Here is a 16,489-nt window from a genome sequence, read left to right on the forward strand (position 1 = left end):
TGAAGGCAGTCAGAAAAAGACACGACACATATAGACGAACAAAGTTAAGAATTACAACAGACTTCTCATCAGAAACTATGCATATCAGACAATGTCTTTAAAGTGTGGAAAGCAAGTCAACTCAGAATTCTACACTCAATGAAAATACCTCTCAAAGGACAATACCTCTCAAAGGATACAGGAAAATAAAGGCTTTTCATACAAAAATGTAGAAGATTCATAACCAACACATCTGAGTTACAAGAAATGTGAAAGGTTGAATGAATATGAAACCAGATAGAAACTCGGATCTACGTAAAGAAATGAGGTTCCTGGCCAAGTGTGGTGGAAGACCAAAGCAAGAGAATCACTTGAGCGCAGGAGTTTGAGATCAGCCTAGGCAATACAGTAAAACTTGGTCTCTACAAAAAATTTTAAGAAAATTAATCAGGCGCGGTGGTGCATGTCTGTAGTTCCAACTACTCGGGAGACTGAGGTGGAAGGACTGCCTGAGACCAGGAGGTCAAGGCTGTGGTGAGCTGTGATTGTGCCACTGCACTCCAGCCAGGGTGACAGTGAGATCTCGACTCAAAAAAAAATGAGGTCCCTCAGAAGCAGTTAAAGATATTTTTTCATAACATAAAAGATATTTTTTCCTATCTTTAATTTTTCTAAAATATTTTTGCCTACTTTCTAAAGCAAAAACAGTAGCAATGTATTGTAGGCTTATAGTATACATAAAAGTAAAATGAATAAAAAAGTATAAAGGATGGTCAGCTTTTCCACTGCCTATGAAATAGTACAATATAATTTGAAGGCAGACTGGGATTATTAATTAAAGATGTATTTTGTTGGCAGTATTTTATTTTTTTGAGTTGAAGTCTCACTCTGTTGTCTAGGCTAGAGTGCAGTGGCACGCTTACCGCCACTACAGCCTCCACCTGCTGAGCTCAGGCAATCCTTCTACCTCAGCCTTCTAAGTAGTTGGAATTATAAGCACACACCACCATGCCCAGCTAATTTTTTGATTTATTGTAGACGAGGTCTCACCAAGTTCCCCAGGGTGGTCTCCAATCCCTGACCTCAGGCAATCCTTTCATCTCTGCCTTCCAAAGTGCTGGGATTACAGGCGTGGGCCACTGCGCCCGGCAACAAGTATATATATTTTAAATACTATAAATAATAAACCAATAATAGAGAAAATAGAATCATTAAAAAATAAATTTTGTTTTATCTTAAACTTTGTATATCTAAAGGTGAAGTTCAATGACCTAGGAATATAGAGAGCTTGCAAGGCATGGTGGCTCATACCTGTAATCCCAGCACTTTGGGGGGCCTAGGTGGGAGGAATGCTTGAGCCCAGGATTTGGAGACTAGCCTAGGCAATATAGCAAGACCTTGTCTCTATTAAAAAAAAAAAATTAGCAGAGCATGGTGATGCATGCCTGTAGTCTTAGCTACTTGGGAAGCTGAGGCAGAAGAATCACCTGAGTCCAGGAGGTCCAGGCTGTGGTGAGCTGTGATCATGCCCCTGCACTCCAGCCTGGGCAACAGTAAGACCCCAACTCAAAAGAAAACAGAGAGAGAGAGAGAGAAAGTGAGCTAAATTCAAGTTCCTCTTGTGCTTGTCACTAGTTGTGTGACCTTCAGCAAGTAAAGTCCCTCCACACCTAAAAATTGCAGCTACAATAATCTCAGAAATGTCCATGACACACTGATTCCTGGGGACACAGGGGAAAAGGCAGACACAGTCCCCTAGAGCCCTCCAAGCCTTTGCTCAGCTATTGGTCAATGTATTAGTACCTGCTGGGAAGTCACCCAGGATCCACTGGGAGGGCAGGTCTGAGCTACTTGGTGGGTTTCAAACTTGCAATAAAACTAAGAGCCTGGACTGTGAAAGATCCAAGTTGTCAGAACTGAAATTGTCTGTCACTTACCAGTTTTAAGTGCCAATGCAAATGCCATAATTATTTACACTTCAATTTTATCACATGTAAAGTTGTGATGGTACGAGACAAGTGCCTACTTCACAAAACTGTTGTGAGGATTAAATAGGTTAATACATGTAAAGTGCTTGAATCACTGCCTGACATGCAGTAAATGTTTATGCAATGTCAGGTCAATTATCAATACTATTATTTCAGAGAACTGGGACAAGTTTTATTCCTAATGTCTCAAACCTGTCATTACAGATTTAGTTCTGAGTGGGCAGAGGGTTTTGCTGATGCCATGTTGGAGCCAATGCCTGAGCAGTACCTTGTTGATGAGGTAGTAACACTGACACAACAGGCCTGTCAAAGCGGGCTGGCCTGCACAGTGGACACAGGATTAGACCTGTGATCCAAAGTGTGCCCTGCTGTTTTTTACCCATATCTCATCATACACCAGGGTTTGGGGACGGTGACCTTGGAGGCAACTCAGTATAACCTGCTACAGCCCTTTCTTTTTTTCTGGCACTAAGTCAAGTTCTACACTTCCCAGAAGTGATGGTTAAGGGGAGAAAAAGGAGGGCGAGGAGAGGATGAAAAAGCCAGAGAGAGCAAGGAGGTGGGAAAAGAGGGGACAGCAAACCACTGTTTTATGACGTCTCATGAGGCAAGTGCTCAAGGTAAAAAAAAGAGTCCTGGAGAATTGTCCGCAGCTGCGGGAAGTGTCTCGGTTTCCTTTTGTGTTCAAGTTCTCCAGAGGAAGGCTGCCGCTGCTGCCGCTATATTAGTTATTTACATCGCAAGAGTCCCAGGCCATGGGCAGGCAGGGAGGGGGGTCATTTCACCAGGGACCAAGTTTTACCATCGTCGCTGCACTAGTGGGCTCTGTATTTGTCACTTCTGCTTGGCCCACATGTCACCTTTACTGCTAATACCTCACGTACTTGGCCCACATGTCACTTTTACTGCTAATACCTCATCCTCTGTCTCCTGCTTCTTGGCTACTATTCCCGTCTTGAGGGCTAGTTTATTCCCGCCTCTGCGTTTGCCCACGAAGCTAAGTGTGGGGCCCGGGGTGCCCTTCCTCTTCAGATCCCTGGGGCCCACGGTGGCAGTGGCCGCCTGGTCGGGTCGCGGTGGGCCCAGGGACCGTTCCTCCTGCCACCGCTGCTGCTGCCCCTCCTCCATCTTTCATTTGAACAGCTCCAGGAAGCTGCCATCGTTGGCAAACAAGTTCACGCCGCCTGACAACAGGCTCCAACGGGCGCTCGACACCTCGTGGAGCCTGCTCTCGGACGACGTCCCTAGCCCGGACTCAGCCCAGCAGTTCCCGCCGCCACGCCCACGGGGCCTGGCGCCTCCCGACCAGTAGGCTCCCGCCCGTCTCCCTTGGGCAGCCATTTTGTCGCCAGGTGCCGCGCAAAGGACTCCGGGAGGCCATTCTGCCTCGCGCTTGGCGCCCGACTTGCCTCATACCGAACGATGCATCAGCCCTTTCTTCATAGCTGCGTTTGCTAATGTCCACTGCCCAGTAATCGATGGGTCACCATCAGCTGGGCTGACAGAGCAGTAAGAAATGGGGACTTGGGATATGTTTAAGACTCCTGAGTTGGGGGAGCAGGAACCTGACTAGACCCTCTGGCTCACACTTGACAAAGGGCTCCTCCCTTACTTGGAAGGCTCCATGAGCCCGAAATCAGGATTACAGGCAGGCCCACAGCCCTCACAAGTGCCATACCCAGGTTCTCAGTATGAGGGGATCAAAAAGAAGAGAGGCAGCCTATTGGGAGTCTGTGTGAAAGGTGAAGACTGGCAATGGAGATCCTTAGTGCCAGAGGCCACAGAGGGTCATTGTGGAAGCTTGGGACTTGGGATCCCAGACATAAATTCCCACCCAAGACCTGCAATTTAGGGGCTGCATGATCCTGGTCAAATGATGTTGCTGTTCTAGGCCCCCACGTTATGCTTTTTAGTATGATTGCCACTGTCTCCCTACCTCTGTCCCCAACATGTACATGAATTCCCCACAAGTGCCTGGCCTAGTGCCTGGCACACATGAGTGACTCACCCTGTCCTGCAGCATTTACTCTGGCCATGAAAGTGAGAACACTGGTCACTCAGAAACACCAGTAAGAACTCGAAGTCTTTGGAAGATGGCATGCTGTTGCCCTGCCAGGGAAGTCTCTCTGAAAGTCAGGCTAGGACAGGCTCTCTTTGGCCAGCATAAGACCAGCTGAAGTCACTGCATGGCTGAGCTGCACACCCTGCAGCAAGCTTCAGGAGGCAAGCCTTGCTGGGATGATTTCACCAACTGGCACGCTGGCCCACAAGCTCACCAGCTTTTAAGCTGTTGGGCTCTGAGCCTAAAGGAATTGCCAATTTGGTGGAATCCCAGTTGTGATCATTATAAAAACCAGGATTGGCTTAGGTAAATGGATATTTACTCCCAACATGCTAATGCCCTCTCAGAGCCACCAGAATAGGCAGTGAAGGTGGCCAGACCTCACCTGGAACTGTGTGGGCAAAAAAGGATGGTAGGCTGTGCTCTGGGGTGTATACTGCCCTGATGAGCAACAGTCAATCAAGTGAAGTCTCTGCTGAGACTCTTAAAATAACATCCATAGCAACAACAGCCACAGCAGAAGGACAGGACAAACACAAATCAAGAGAACCCACAGGGAAAGGGGCTGCCGCATGCACTTTGCCAGGCCCTTCCCTGAACCTCAGTCACAGGTTTGAGAACCCAGAACTGCCAACCCTCTGAAAGCCTGGCATTGGCCTTGGGGAATCACACTGCGGTGATTCTAAGCCCTTATCTCAGGGGTGAGCAAAGTGCCTAAGTGGCCCTGAGGAAGGCACTGCTAACGAGGCTCACCATAGTCCTGTGGTGCCACCCACAGGTCATGGTCTGGGGTAGGCTGTGGAGTCCTGGCTGCATTGTGAAACAAGGTTAGGTAAGTGCTTGCCAAGGTTCCCAAGGGGGACTCCGGAACACATATGCTTGAGAAATAGAGGACAAGTGCATCTCTTCACTGAGAGTCATCAACGGGGACTCAGGGTCAAGGCCAGTTCTCTCCACTCCTTTCAGGTCTTGTGTGTCTGACAGCCTATTTAAAGTGACTCTGATTTTAAGTACTAAGAATCATCCCAAGGCTTCACCCTAAGGAGTCAGTCAGATCAGCCAAGCTTCATGTCTTTTACATCAATAGGGTAAAGGGATGAGTAAAAACGTTCTTAAAGAATTGCTCTCTCTACCTGGGCAGACAGTGCTCACCCTTCTCACTTGCCACTCCCACCCTTTTCTCCTGGGAAATCAAACCTTTTCTGATGCAGTTGACTTGAGGACCTCAGGGAGGCCACAGACGGAAAGACAGATGATGGAAGAAGTTGCCAGGAACATTGTAGAGTGTGTGGAAAGGACCCTTATCCTGCTACCAGCTGGGCTGCTATGAATAGGATAGCAAAGACAATGGCTTCACAGTCCTGGGAGATTTAGAGAATAGGAGTCCAGCCTTAACCCCCAGAGCCAGGTGAGCTGCTGGGCCAGAGGCAGGTAGGGCAGCTTGGACTGGGGAATGTAGCCTAGAGCATCCCCTCTTCCTGCAGGCTCCTGCAGTAGGGCACTAAGAGAAGGATGCTGTTGACCTTGCCCTCTCCCTTCTCCCAGCAGGCCCCTCTGCAAAGTCATCTCTCAAGCTCCAGGGCCACAGCCAAGGAAGGCCAGGAATGGGGAAAACTTCTGGAAGAGAAGGAGGCGAAGGTTACTCTGGGGTGGGACCTCCCCAATTATCCATATACCTTTGGGCAAGGACTAGTCCTTCCTGAATCACACTTTGCCTTCTTTCTGGACAGTTATACTCAGTCTGGCACCATCATGCACAGCCCCATGCTACCTATATGCACCAGGGAGTCTGTGAATGTATGTGTAGGGGAGATTCTGGCTTAAGGAACACAACTTCCAGTCAGCTGTGAGCTGAGCTTCCAGGCCTGGCTCCAGTCCTACCGCCTCTGTGATGCTATCCTTGTGGCCAAGGGTCCAAATGGGCTGACATACAACATTGTGTGCTATTGGCCTGTACTGACACTTAAAGGACCAGGTGGGTCTGCAGAAGCTCTGCTGGCAAAGGCTGCCAAGCCTGGTGGCAGAGGTCCTCTGTTTTCCTGCCTGGGAGAGGAGGGCAGATGGGAGAAGTCAGAGGCAGACAGTGCTGGCTGTCATTCTGCAGAGAGGGTATTCTGGGTTCCCTGGTCCTGAGGCAGAGCAAGAGACAGATGGAAAGCCTCTTTGATGTAGGAGAGCCAGGTTTAACCCAAACTTCCCGCAGGGCTAGGTGAAGAGGGCCTTCCAGGCAAAGAGGCACACTGGACAGGACTCCCAGGGACTGCCCACAGCCCAGGAGTCTAGCCTTGAGTCTCAGGAGCTGAGCAATGATTTATTGAAGGAGCTGCCTGGAAGCCAACAGGAAAGAAAACTGGCACTAGCAAGCAGGTTACTGGCTGGCCCTGCTCTTCTTTTCAGAATGTTCTTTTAAGAAATCTGCCCACACAAAATCTGCTCATACTAATTAATATTTGTGACAAGATTATAAATATTTGATTATCTTACTGTTAACCACTGGAATATTTCCCATCTATGCATCTGGGCCATGCTAGCCCTCCCTCTGAATCCTTACAGGGATGTGCAGCTGCCAGCCAACTGTTGATTATACTGCCTGCCTCTAAGTCCTGCACCTTCTACCTCCAGGCTGGGATCTGCAGGGCTGGCAACACAAAAGGAAAGGGACCTGGCTGGGTGACAGAAAGGCTGCCCATCCCACTTGGTGTGACAGCAGATTCTGTTCTGAGTCTTCCCTGCTCAGGTCTGACTCAGTTCAAATTCCTTGGACAGTCCCAGGATTTCCCAAAAGTGCTCTTTAGCTATGAAGTTTCCTGTGTCTCCTTGAATGTGTTTTCTCCATTTGCTCCAGCAGTGAGACTAGAAATAGCTCATAGTCATTTTATTCATCAGTTCAGGGCACTGAAAGTCTGGGGAAAAAGAAATATGGCTGTGCCATCACAACAGCACCAACTCTGACCAACTGACCTCTGAAAAGATCACAAGTGGCCTATCAACTAAGAACTATGAACTAGTGCGGAATTAATATTTTGAGAAAGTTTTCAATAAGACAAAACCTGCCTCAGTTGGTCCCCCACTGACCAACCACTGGGAAAGGACATGTCCACCAAAAGCAAGGCTGGCCCTGAGAAATGAGGGTGCCCATGTCAGACTGGGGAGATTGGATAGGTGCCAAAGAGAGGTGATACCAGAAACCTGGGGCTCAAGAGAGAGGCAGACAGCAGGTGTGCATGAGGGTATCACTGTGGGGGCCAGGCTGTACTTACTGCCTCTTCTCTACCAATGCTCATGGGTGAGGGAGGCATCTCAAAACCCCATCATTTGCAGACAGTGGTGCTGCCCTGCTGGGAGCCACATGCTCACTGCCCATCTCTCAGTCTGTACCCTGCACAAGGATCAGCACTGACCGAGGAGTCCTTGGGAGGCTTTTACCATTTGACGGGAACAAAGGCAGGTAGGCAGGCCCCTCTTGACACAAACGCCAAGGGAAGAGAAGCTGCTTTGTGAGTTGTGAGGCTGGCACCCAACAGACATCTTGTAAAGGGGAGAATGTGCCTATCTTAAAGCACACAGAGAGACCCTATGACATCACTCACTCTACTGCCCAGAGGAAAGAGCCTAGCCCTCTGGGCCCAACTGCTTTCCTAAGCCCTCTCTCTCCAAAGTCTCTTTTTTGCCCACCCCAGTCACCTCAGTATTCAAATGCTGTAGGACTCTCCAACCTCCATGTTTTTGTCCTCCCTGACCTCCATGTCTTTATCTCCATTGTCCCTCATTCGATATGATCCTGCAGGCCTCTTTAGAGACACACCTCCTCTAGGAAGTCCTCTCAACCCACCAAATCCCAGAATGTCCCCCCTCCTGCCAGCTCGTGGCACTCCTTCTCGGCACTGACCGCTGCCCCATGATACCACCTAGAGACACCAGATCCAATCCAGCAGCAGGAATCAGGGGTGACCTCATCTTGGCTTTCCCAACAGCACCCTTTTCCATGCCTGGCACACAGCAAGTGCTCAATAACGCCACAACCTTCTATGGCCTGAAGAGGTTTTCAAAAAGGTAAGAAAGAGAACAGAACAAAGGAAGAGACTGGCTCTGCCCTGATAGCCTCCCCAGTCCCCTGCTCCTGTTGGGAACAAGCAGGACAACCCGACCTCCACTTGAAGTCTCTCCCACTTTGAGAAGGCCTCTTTATAGCAACAGTGTTCCTTCCAGAAAATGACCTCCCTTTGTGCCCGGAAGGGAGGCCACTGAGAGGAGACCAGGCTGGGCCTGCCCCTTAGGACTGACTGCCATGTGCAGCTCCCCACCCTGTGCAGTCTGGCCAGGTGGACTATAGACACAGGGACTACCTCAGAGCATCAAGACTACTAAGTACCATGTGCACTTTTACATACTATCCTTATAAAGCTAATGTGGTATCTTAGAGTCTGTTGTCTCTGTTATTTTTTAAAGCAAGAAAGAGCAAAGCAATGGAAATACAGGACTGAGCCACCTGCTGGGCAGGCAGACAGGCAGGCAGTGGGGGAGAGACCACCACTGCATCTGCATCTGGCCACAACTGGGGTGATGGCCATCAGCAGAAGCCAAGCACAACAAACACAAACTCTCCAAATCACAGGACCAGTGGACATGAAGGCACTCCTGGTCTCAGGGGAAGCAGGGAGCCGGACTGAGGGCTGAGCATGCGGTCTGCGCTGTTCCTGAAGCGAGCCGTGACAGGTGCAAGCAGAAAGACAAAGCCTGGAGAACAGAGTGTGGTCAGGGTTAGGGGCATCACGGGCAATATTGGTGGAGGGACATGGGGCGAACAGGTGAGGATGAGCACAGAAGGCACACGACACAGATGGTGACAGCATGGTGGGTGAGGATAGATGGCCATGAGGGGGCATAGCACAGGACACCCTGGGATTTCCAGGAAGGTCCACACTCTACAATCTGGGTCCCAGAGCAGCCTCTGAGGATCTTCAGTGACTCTGTAAATGCTGCCAGTGGGGCTGGGTGGGCACTGTCTGCAACCATGGATACCAGCCTCCAAGGCTCCCACTCTTCTGACCTTGCCTGCTTTCTCCCCCTTTATCCTTCACAAAAAACACCGACATACCCCTCAGATCTTGGCTAAGCTCTGCCACCTCAGGAAGGCTTCCTACCCCACCAAAAGGCCAGGTCAGGCCTCTCTGGGATAGACAAACTCCATCTCTCTGGTGCTGGTATTGGCTGCACCCCAGCCCTCAGCTGTGTAATAGATTGATTTGTACCAGCCTTGTCTAAAGCAGGGCCTCGGGCTGCCCTGTACATCTGGCACAAGGCTGACAGAACACCTGGATAGGCATGACCATGAACTGGCCAAAGACTCAAGGCTCAGACTAACCACAGGGCAAGGCCTCAGACCTCTGAAGCCCCTCTGGCTCCGGCTTCTGAGGTGACAAGAAGTACAACAGTGAGGGTCTTAGTCCAACACAGCTACGGTAGACACATCCCAAAGGCCTGCTAAACCAGGTAAGAGATGGACCAAGCCATTCAGTAATGGTCCTGCTCCCTGGACCCTTCACTGGGGCACCTCCAGTGAGGAGGGAAACACACATAGAGGCAGTCTCTGTCAGGCTGGCCAGGTACAGGGCCTTCATAACATTAGTTTGACCCCCTGGCCAGGGCTGGAGGGAGACTCAGACCTGATCTCTCTCAACTCCATCCCAACTATATGGGCAGCCTTGGATGAGTTCTTACCTACCCTCAGTTCACCTTCTCTGAGTAACAAGGACATGGCCAAGCCTATAGGGTGACTGTGAAGACAGAGACATGCCACTATCCCGCAGGTACCCGCCTGGAGTCTGGCACACAATGTGCAGGCAGTACTGCATAGAGGGGCCTGATTACACACATGCACACACAGCCACACATATAAATGCATACCAACACTGCAAGTGGGGAAGAGTGGTGGTTTTGTTTAAAAATTTCCTTATGTTGTCTGAGCATGTATAAAGCATTGGGAGCTCCTAAAGGTCACAACATGCCCCTCACCTCACTTTCTTTTCCTGATCAGAAAGTTTCAACACTACAATTTTAGCCCTGCAGGCAAATTCCAAAGATCAATGGAAGGGAACAATTAGTCAGGTGTGGAGGATAACTGGGCAGAGCTCACTATCAGTTTAGCCAGAGGGCTCCTCCTCAGGTCAGCTGGCCACTTCGATAAGGGCTGGCTTTGACGCCAGCTGTGGTGGAGGTTACAGGTGAGGGCAGTTCAAGAAAGCAAATTTGGATCCCAGGAAGCAGCTATTATCAAATGTCAAGCTATCTACATATACCTGGAGCTATTTTCTAAATATTTTCTAAACCTGTACCAAATCAGAATGGACTCCAGCTGATTTCTGGGTTTAGAGCAAAGGCATACTAATGTGGAGAGGTGGCTCTAATGCAGGTCTCCTAACACTCCTGAGGGAAGTCCTGATGCCTGGCTCCCTCTCCTGCTGGTGGCAAATTAATTAGCCTATGATAGGCTCTGTAGGGCTGGAGTCTGGCACCCAGAAAGCCTGGAGCCCAGGCCCACTCAGGGGCTGCTGCTTCAGAGGACACTGCCCGCCCCTCTTCAGAGACCACACCTCTGGCTAGTGAGAGGTGGGGTACAAACTGAGCGTGACTGGCCTCAGAGGCTGGGTGGCTCTCTAGTTCTGGTCCCAATTCCACCAATGACCTGGAGAACTGCATCTAGGAGGAGGGTACAATGTGCTAGCACTTTTGTTTAACACAGATGAGGAAGATATTATCTCATGCCACAGGTGAGGCAACAAGATCCAAGAAGTGAAATCCCTTGTAAAGGGTGCTGAGCACATAAGCAGTAGCCAGGATTGGAACTCAGATCCCTCTGACTCCAGCAACTGCTGTGTCCTTGCTTCCCTGTCTGACCACACATGGGTCCCTGACCTCTCTACATGTGCTTCTCCTCAGGTGGGTGCTAAAAGCACCCATCACCCTCCTTGAGTAGGAGAGCTCGGCAATGGCCCACAATGAGTACTATGCCCTATCCTCCCACAGGAGACCCGAGGCTGGTCTCAGGCCAAGAAATTGAGCAGAAAGTGGGAGCCACCTGTTCTCCTCCAAAGGTCTGGTCTGGAAGTAGGGGTAGAGGTGGGCAGTGTGACCCCTTGAAGCCACCAACACATCCTCTGATGCCAGCAATCTGCTGCTTCTGTTGGAGCCTGGACCTTCCCCTAGAAACTAGTGTAGTTGCTGAGAGGGTCACTTGAACGTTCTCAGTTCATGGCTATTTTAGGGCCCCAACCATTTCCATGCTGCAGACACTGCTTTCTCTGAGAGGTATGGAGGGTGAGTTCTGACAGCATAGTGCAGCCAGGCCTTAGCAGAGCACACAGTATGGTCAGTACAGGGCTGGGACTGGGCACAGGGGATCTCAACAGTTCTGCATCACTGACAGGAACACTTTGAAAAAACTTTTTTTTTTTTTGAGTTGAGGACTCATTCTGTCACCTAGGCTGGAGTGCAGTGGCATACTCATGGCCACCACAGCCTTGATCTGCTGGGCTCAGGTGATCCTTCTGCCTCAGCCTGCTAAGAAGCTGAAACTACAAGTGGCACGCTACCATGCCTGGCTAATTTTTTTTGATTTATTGTAGAGACAAGGTCTCACCAAGTTGACCAGGCTGGTCTTAAACCCCTGAGCTCAGGCAATCTTTTCACCTTGGCCTCCCAAAGTGCTGGGATTACAGGCTTGAGCCACTGCACCGGGCCAAAACTTTTTTTTTTTAAAGAAATATTTGTTGAAACTATATTTGAGCTTATTTGTATGAGTCCCTCTGCAAACTTCTGGAACAAATAACTAGTATGTTGGTACCCACGACCTGTCATGTGCAGTGTCTACCCTAAACGCTCTATAGGGGCTCCCTTATAGCATCATGCATATCCATGTGTCAAAATGAGACAGATGGTGCCAGTGGTACCAGGACTACCTTTCTGAGGCAGTCCTGCCTCTTTCTTCAGCCCTTTGGGATAACAGCCAAGCATGGTGGCATCTGTAGCCTAAGCTTGGCGGGAGCTTGCAGGGCTGTGGAGGACCACATTGGTGCTCCCCAGCCCAGGTGTACATAAGCAGAGCAACACAGCATATGGACAATTGTGAAGGGCAGTCCTCTCCTGAACATTTTGACACAGTGCTTTCTCACAGAAAGTACCTGGCAGAAACAAATCCTCAGACAGGGATTTGCTGCTAATGTGCTTTTTCTTTTTTGATTTATTGTAGAGATGAGGTCTTGCCAAGTTGCCCAGGCTGGTCTTGAACCTGTGGGCTCAGGCAATCCTCTCACCTCATCCTCCCAAAGAGCTGGGATTATAGGCATGAGTCACTGTGCCAGGCTAATATGCTTTTTCAATATTCTCAAGAGTGAAAGGCTGGGAACTGAGTGGTTTCCCTGATTAACTTGAGTTGCCTAAGAAGGAGAAAAAGGAACTTCTTACTCATGGCATGTCTGCAGAACTCAAAACTGGAAGAGCACGCGTGTCAGCTCTTCTAGTCTCTGCTTAACACTTGGGCTGGCATGGAGACGCCAATGCTGGGAATAGGGGTAATGACACAAATCTACTGGGAAGTGATGGAGATACACAGCACACACAGATCCTCAGTCTCTCTCTCTCAACACGCATACTATAGATCCAAACTAAACCCAGGAGGGGACACTACAAGTCTCCTGTCCTCTCAGAGAAGCTGAGTACTGGCCACCTTGTCATCCTTCTCCAGAGCACCTCTAAACCTGCTCTCAAGTCCTGCCCACTCAGCTCAGGAAGCTGCAGGTGGATGCTATTGCTCTCCAGGAACCCAAACACTAGGTGGGGCCTCTGTGGGGTGCTAGAGTAAAGGTGATAGGACCCCCAACCCCCTTCCACCCAGCCCTGTGCTGAGCCTCACTCACTTCAAGGCTACCATGGTGCCCCAGAGGGCCCATTCTTCCTCCAAAGACCCAATCTCTAAAGGCCATCTGGCAGGAGGCACAGCCCTGGGGCCAATCCTACCCACCTAGAGACATCCTCTCAACCTGGGGAAGGCAGAGCAAGGCCCATTTCCCCAAGCCAAGATGGGATGAGTGCATGGGAGTGAGGACCCAGGTGTCTTGCAGCATTGCTACTACCTCCCCAGGCCTTCACTTGAACGACCCTCTGGGTCCACCAATTGGCTCATCCCAGCAGGGATTTTGTCACCAGCTTTTCACTGTAAAAATGAGAACACGGAGAAGTCAAGCTACAGGCCAGCATGCAAGCCTCCTAATGTTAGTGAGGAATGTGGTTGAACAGTCGCCACCTGCCCCATCCCACATGGGATGGCCACACACAGGGTTCTGGGTGGCCCCCATCAACAGCCTATCTGGATTCCCAGAGATGATAGACTTAGCACTAGTCACAACTTTCCCACAACCATCAGGACAGAGCAGCAACGATGTGCTGTTGAACAATGCAGGCATCACTGAGCTGACCTTGCCAGGAGCTAACCAGGAGACCATGGTCTTCCATCTGCCCTTCAAAGTAGACACCAATGTCTCCATTCTGGAGGTAGGAAAACGCAGGCTCAAAGAGACCAGTTGCCTTAGTCCAGCCTTCCCCTCCCCTGGCTCCCAGGTGGGTAAGTTGGCAGGTGGCGACGCTGAGCATGTCTTGGAAGCACGAGAATCACCGTGAGTCCATGAGGTTAATGAGCAGCCGCAACATTGCCCGTGTCACCCCAGACCCGGAACCCCCCCTCACCAAAACAAAGTGACAAATCCAAGTCGCCTGGGCACCCTCCCCATGATTGGTGTGCCGCCCTGGGCTGGCAGTAGGGAGAACAGGGACTGTACCGTCCGGCGTCGCCTGCTGGTGGGGTTTTTTACATTTGACGTAATCGTGGTCAATCGGAGTGGCTGTGTAAGGTGGGGATGTCAGACCTGGGCCAGAGGAGGAAGGGAGGGAGGTTCCGGGGCCCGGCAGTGTCCCAGCTGAAGAGTGGGAGTCCTCATCCACCAGGCAGGCCTTCTCCCTGTGGGGACAGAGGGTTGGGGCACAGCTCAGCATCCATGTTGCACTAAAATGGACGTGTGCCAGAGTGGGTCAGTGCCTTTCAGAGGACCCGCTGCTCTTATCCAGCTGGTGTCACAAAGCCCAGAACTGCCCACAAGCATCTACAGAGGCTCTGGTCCCTAACTAGACACTGCCTGACTTTTCTAGCAGGGCTCTGCCTGCATCGCTGGATCTCAGGTCCTAGGAGGCTCCACAGGGGAGCTGATAAGCCTCTCCTAGAAGCACCCCAGCATCCTTCCCTTCCACGCCAACCATACCCTTCTGTGTGAGAGCCTGACAGATATAACCCCTGACAAATGGGCAGACAGTAGCATAGGTCTTATTGCACACTCACACATGGACAAGACTATCTGCTGCTAGAAACAAATGGGGTGAATAGGGTACTGTCTCTATGAACTAGGCTCAGACCCACCGTCAGGGGAAAAACCCTAGGACACCACCTTCAGTAGTTTATTTCTACAAAATAAAAGATCTCTACAACTGTATGTACTGTATGTATGCACACAAGTGTATATAAATGCTTAGAACACAATAGGAAAAATTAAACTGCACGGGAGCTAACTCTGGGAAGGAGGGAATCTGTCACATCTTAATTTATTTGTTTATATACTGCCTGAATTTTCTATAATAGAATACATTCACATATTATTTGCATGTAAAAATTTAGAAAAAATTTTTAAACAGAATTAGGATAAACGAAAGACAACATAATTGTAACCTGGGGCCCTTTATGACTAACAAATAAAAATCTGTAACTTCTGAGCACACTGTGCCCACCTGAGCGACCTGTCATGCATGAGCCTGTCTCTCCCATAAGCAGATGGGCACAGCCTCTACAGAGCTGAACACTCTTCGCAGGTGGCACACATCACATAGATTATCTGTGGCTGTGAGCAGACAGCCCTGAAGGACAGGTCCTGGGTGCAGGTCTCTGGCACTCAGCTGAGTTCTGCACAGTGCTCAACCAGGGAGGGGCCCCAGAGACAGGGCAAGTGGAGCCAAAGGACCAGGATTTGGGCACCAGAGTGAAAAGAAGCCTGGGCTGCAGCAATGACTCACAGCCAAGAGGAGGGTAGGGGTCAGTGTGGGTCAACTGAGGGGATCACATTAGGGCCCCAGCTTCCCTGAGTTTTCTGACATCACAGGAGGCATCCATGATTCCCATGCCTCTCACTGCTCCTTAGGAGAAAGGGCAGCTTTCAGAGGGGCCTCACTTTTGGGAGAGGTCCTTGAAAAGGACTCAGGGGCAAGAGTCTGCAAAGTGAAAACTAGTTTTCTACAGTATTCTGTACAGAGCACAGCTGTGTCCCAGTGGAGAGGGGGGAAGGCATCAGCCTTTCCCCAGGACTTGCCCCTGGGGCAACATCAGGCACGGACACAAGGTGAGGAGATAACACACACCGCCACCTCCTTCTCAGATTTAACAGAAATACCCTGGTCCAGCAATCGGGAGATTCCACATGGGTTCCAGAGACTCCATGAGTTCCAGGTGAATCCATAGCAGCCCTCTGAACACCAAATTGCTGTGAATGAGCCGCCTAGGGTGCAGGTGGGGTAAGTAGCTAGGGGTCATTATAAGTGTGCTACTCACTTTTCTGAAGCTTTGGGCGTGTTCTTCTCCTCGCCCCTGGCAAAGGGTCCTTCTGCAGCCTCCTTCATGAAGTTAACCAGGACCTCTGCAGCAACCCCAGAATCAGGTTTCCCCAGGAGTTTCAGGATGGAGGCATGGAGCCGGAAGTACACCTAGGAGAATGACACCTCCGGTGTGAGCAGCCTTTCCATTTGCTAAGATTCGTTCCACAGGCCAGTCAGCCACACTGGAAATGGGCCCTTGATTGGGGCAACAGGCCACTACACACTGCCTGTTTTTGTAAGCTTTTGAACCAGCCAACCTGTAACTAATTCAAAACAAACTCTGAAAATTAAAATGGATACCATCAGCATTCCAGCTTAAATGTTCACCCAGAAACCCTGGCACATGATGGTAAGATGAGAGCAACAACCACCTCAGCTCTGTTCACTGGGTGCTACCTCCCGCCATGGCACCACCACACTTTTGGTGCCCTTCTCCTAGTACCCACAGAAAGGGAACCTCCATATCTGTCTCTCCACTGGACTGTGCACTGCCTGAAGTGGGGATCAAGTTGGATTTCTGTTTGTAACCCAGTCCCTGGGCAGAGTCAGGCACCTATAGACCTCAAGAACCTCTGCTACGTGGGTGCAGGGCAGGTAAGCAGATAGCACACTACACTGGCCAGGTCCTGTGCTCTCCTCCATTTCCTTGAGTCCTTACCCATACCTCAGTTTATAAATGGGTGGAGAGTTACCAAAGGCCCCACAGCCAGGAAAGCCCAGGCCAGTTTAAACTCAGTTCTGTCCTTCTCCTGTCCTCTACTGCCCCCAAGTA

At 50.3% G+C, this 16,489-nt stretch overlaps 1 protein-coding gene and 1 pseudogene across 1 annotated transcript in view; both read right to left on the reverse strand.

Moving 5' to 3' along the window:
* CABIN1 (calcineurin binding protein 1) overlaps nucleotides 1-16,489 on the reverse strand; it is a gene marked incomplete at its 5' end in the record, with an annotated part of 138,899 nt that overhangs the window by 60,268 nt on the left and 62,142 nt on the right. The window contains 2 exon segments of the mRNA XM_021718084.1: nucleotides 13,863-14,041; nucleotides 15,674-15,825. Coding sequence (XP_021573759.1) covers nucleotides 13,863-14,041; nucleotides 15,674-15,825 — 331 coding nt within the window.
* Nucleotides 2,884-3,308, reverse strand: LOC110596633 (annotated as a pseudogene).

This window comes from Carlito syrichta, unplaced genomic scaffold (assembly GCF_000164805.1).
Source record: "Carlito syrichta isolate Samal-C Ts95f unplaced genomic scaffold, Tarsius_syrichta-2.0.1 Scaffold311810, whole genome shotgun sequence".
In the NCBI taxonomy this organism is placed as follows: domain Eukaryota; kingdom Metazoa; phylum Chordata; class Mammalia; order Primates; family Tarsiidae; genus Carlito; species Carlito syrichta.